Source organism: Haplochromis burtoni, unplaced genomic scaffold, assembly GCF_018398535.1.
Source record: "Haplochromis burtoni strain Fernald_Lab_line unplaced genomic scaffold, NCSU_Asbu1 Contig_7, whole genome shotgun sequence".
NCBI classification, from domain to species: Eukaryota; Metazoa; Chordata; class Actinopteri; order Cichliformes; family Cichlidae; genus Haplochromis; species Haplochromis burtoni.
The window spans coordinates 347,638-351,341 of NW_024582368.1; the positions used below are offsets into that span (position 1 = coordinate 347,638).

The following is a 3,704-nucleotide window of genomic DNA, read 5'->3' on the forward strand; positions in this document are numbered from 1 at the left end:
TTAAATGGAGAGGAGGAGTTGAGTGATGAGGAGAAAGCAAGACGGAAGGCAGAGCGACGCAAAGCCAAGAGGAAGGTGAGAGGAAAAGCCTATCTTGCTGGAAATCTATATGTCAAAGGATGTCATTCGTTTTCTAAAGTGTACCTGTGCAACCATTTCAGCGCCGTCGAAAACGTAAGAAGCAGGAGCAAAATAAGCAAAATCACAATGCTGAACAGGTAAAGATTTTAATATTCCCCTTGGAAGTGCACCCTCCTTTAGCCTCTGTGGGGTGAAAATCTAAATATTCAGCTCTTCCTCCACATTAGGATGACGAAGAGGATGGAGGTGCAGAATCTGAACTAGACGAGAGCGATTCCGAAGCAGAAGTTGGGGGTGAAGACGAGAAACAACGGGCGCAGCAAGAAGAGGAGGGGAAATTGGAGGCCTGCTCTAAAGATCTTGCTACTCCTGCTATTGCTCCTTCAGGATATCAGGAGACCCAAGCCAGATCTGCTGAGGAGGTTGGGGCACTACACTAGTTTATTATCCATGTGTGAATAAGCCATTGTTTTTATTTTTAGTCATTAGCTATCATCACAGGCCTCAAGACAATGAATTAATAGAAGCGTTTCAAGTGAAAGCCTGTGTGCTTGTAGGCCTGGATGGCACATGATTTAACACTAGTGTCTGACTTTGTGTCCCACAGGAGCCAGAGTGGGATGTCAGCAGTGCCTTCTTTGCAAATGCTGCTAGCCATATCAAACCCAAAGGATCAAGTCGAAAGTCCAAAGAAAACAAGGAGAATGAAGCCAGGAGAGAGGTGAATGTTAACAGATGGTCTAAGAGAAGCAGCTATAGCAAAAACGCCCATATATAATAGTTCTTGCTGAGGTGGTGTTCCTGTGTTAGTTCAAAGTCTGATATGTGGGGAAAGTGGACTATGGACCATGAAAGATTTGATGAAAGCTGTGTGTGTGTTTGTAGTGTAAATACACATTTTCATGAGTATAAAGTGATGAAAATGATATATATACTTTTTTTTTTTTCTTCTTTGTTTTGTTCAGACAAATGGAACTGACACCATGACCAAGAAAAGTGCATCACTGACAGGTAAAGAATTGAAACTTTAAAAGTTATTCATGGAAATGGAAACAAAGGCTTCGAGGACATTGATTACACATTCTTTCTGAAAGCATGTCAGCATACAGCACTGCGGTCATTTGAGCCTTTGGGAATGTTTAAAAACAAATCTTTATGTCCTGCAGAAAAAGGGATAAAGCTGGTGCAAGAGGGGCAGTATGCACAAGCAGCCAGTATGTTTACAGAAGCCATAAAATGTGATCCCAAAGATTACAGGTACAGCTTCTGTGGTCATGACTTGGGCATTACAAAAGAAATGCACATTTCACATAATATTAATTCATTTATTTATTTATTTTTTTAATGTCGTGTAGATTCTTTGGGAATCGCTCCTATTGCTATTACTGCTTGGAGCAGTATCCTCAGGCCCTGGCAGATGCTGAACGCTCCATTCAGCTGGCCCCAGACTGGCCCAAAGGATACTTCCGCAAGGGCAGTGCCCTCATGGGCATGAAGGTTGGTACAAGCTTGTAATAGCTTGTAGTCGAGTAAATAATCTACCGAAAAAGCGTTAAGCATTAGTGTTAACTCACTCACTCTGTGTGTGTTGTAGCGGTACAGTGAGGCAGAAAAGGCTATGGAGCAGGTGCTGAAGCTGGACAAAGACTGCGAGGAGGCTGTCAATAATCTATTTAACTGCAAAGTGCTGCAGTTAATGGTAACGCCTACACACAAAAGCTCTGTAGATGTGACACGTATTATTTGTATGCCTTCTCCCAATGACAGCTGTGACCCAAGGAAGTGCTTTTTTCTTTTTTCTTTCAAGTTCCTCTTTTCCACTATTAGAGGCATTTTGGCACAAACATTTACTCGATGAGCCGACTGGAATTTTGGTGTCAAGGTCACAGTGAACTAAAATCAGTCTACTTCTTGTTAGTCTGTTGTATTAGGATTGCTTTAAAGGGATTGGGTTTTTTTTTTTTGTTTGTTTGTTTTTTTTTGGTAAACATTTGGCACATTTACTCACACTTGGCAATGAACTGCTTGGATTCTGTACTCAGAGGTTAAGGTCGCTGTGACCACCTCAACACACAATTTATTTATTTTTTTATTTTTGCCATAACTAAGAAATGGATAAGATGCCATAAAGCCATAATGTTCAAGGATCAAGTGTACACAGCCATGATTGTAAAGTCTCTGCCAAATGGCAGACGGATGGCATACACCCTTGTGGTGGTAATTTGAGTTTCTCTCTTTCTTCCTCAGGAACTGGGCTTTGAAGAAGTGCAGAGTGTCTTGCTGTTAGATAGATTTTCAACAGTGCAGGGTGTTCTGGCATATTATTCTGAAGCAGCCAAAAGTAAGGCCAAAAAAATGACCAACAGTTTTTCTTCTGGATCAAATAAGTTTAAAGCAAAAATCATACAACTGATTTTCCGATGTATTCTCTTGATGATGCTTTTTCTTTCCTCAGCAGCAGCTGGGAGCACAGATTCATCTGTTGTGCAACCAGGGTAGGTGACTGTAATTGAGCAGTCAAAAATAGAGTTGTTGATGAATTTTTTTTTTTTTTTTTTTTTTAAAAAGCACTCTTGGTGATATTCTCTCTCTTGCAGAACTCCCTGTCAATCCCTCTGGGTGGGAAATGTGACAACTGAATTAACTGAGAAACACTTAAGGGACCTTTTTAAAATGTAAGATCCTATTCTGGTACAAAATGTTATCATTTAAACACAATATCCCTATACGAAAAATGTGGGAAGCTAAGTTAAACCTGCAGTTGTTGACTGGTCTGCTTGTGTCTCCTTGTATTGAAGGTATGGTGAGATTGAGAGTATCCGTGTGCTGCATGAGAGATTCTGTGCCTTTGTTAACTTCAGGGATGCAAGCATGGCTGCTCGTGCCATGGAGAAACTAAATGTAAGTGCGTTTTTGTTGTTTTGTTGTTTCTCCTTTGTCAGCATTATTATTTTCGTAGCACCAGTTATTGCCGTGGGGTTAGATGTGTATATGTGCTTGCTGTCACAGGGTCACTGTATTGAAAACACTCGTTTAGTGGTGCGCTATCCTGACCGCCGCACTCAGAGGTCCCTTCCTATTCCACTCAAGACTTGCCTCCCTGTCACACAGCAGGGAGGCACAGCTGCTGGGTGAGACGCTAACTGGCTGCTCTTTTAAAAACTCTAGTTAAGAAAAATAATGATGATGATGATGATGATAATAATCATACAACAGGACTGCAGTTTTATAACTAATGTGCAACCTGTATGTCTCTACCCAGACCCCGAAGACGCGGCCCGGTTAACGGAGATGAGTGTTACTTCTGGAGAACCACTGGCTGCCATTTTGGGGAAAAATGTCGCTACAAACACATTCCTGATCAGAAGGGCAAGGATAGGAAACCTTGGCAGCCTTGAACACAGTTTACTCTCTGCCTCATTACTGAAAAAAGAAACCGGGATACGCCGACTGTGCCAATGGGACTGGTTCTTGCCGCACAAGGTTCTCTGGGCTAAAAATATTTACTGTGGCAGACTGGATAAGAATGGCCAAAGGTTCAGAGCCAGCATTCAGGTTCTACTGGAGGGGGGGTAGTCACATGTACCACAAAGGATTTGGACCATGAAGGTTTATATTCTAAC

The 3,704-nt window shown here is 41.8% G+C and overlaps 1 protein-coding gene across 1 annotated transcript in view; it reads left to right on the forward strand.

Moving 5' to 3' along the window:
* zgc:123010 (uncharacterized protein LOC641500 homolog) overlaps positions 1 to 3,704 on the forward strand; it is a gene marked incomplete in the record, with an annotated part of 7,990 nt that extends 4,286 nt beyond the window's left edge. The window contains 14 exon segments of the mRNA XM_005914244.3: positions 1 to 75; positions 162 to 218; positions 309 to 503; positions 689 to 802; positions 1,047 to 1,092; positions 1,248 to 1,338; positions 1,437 to 1,578; positions 1,676 to 1,780; positions 2,329 to 2,422; positions 2,537 to 2,576; positions 2,679 to 2,756; positions 2,880 to 2,982; positions 3,091 to 3,212; positions 3,344 to 3,704. Of these exon segments, the coding sequence (XP_005914306.3) occupies positions 1 to 75; positions 162 to 218; positions 309 to 503; positions 689 to 802; positions 1,047 to 1,092; positions 1,248 to 1,338; positions 1,437 to 1,578; positions 1,676 to 1,780; positions 2,329 to 2,422; positions 2,537 to 2,576; positions 2,679 to 2,756; positions 2,880 to 2,982; positions 3,091 to 3,212; positions 3,344 to 3,479 (1,398 nt within the window).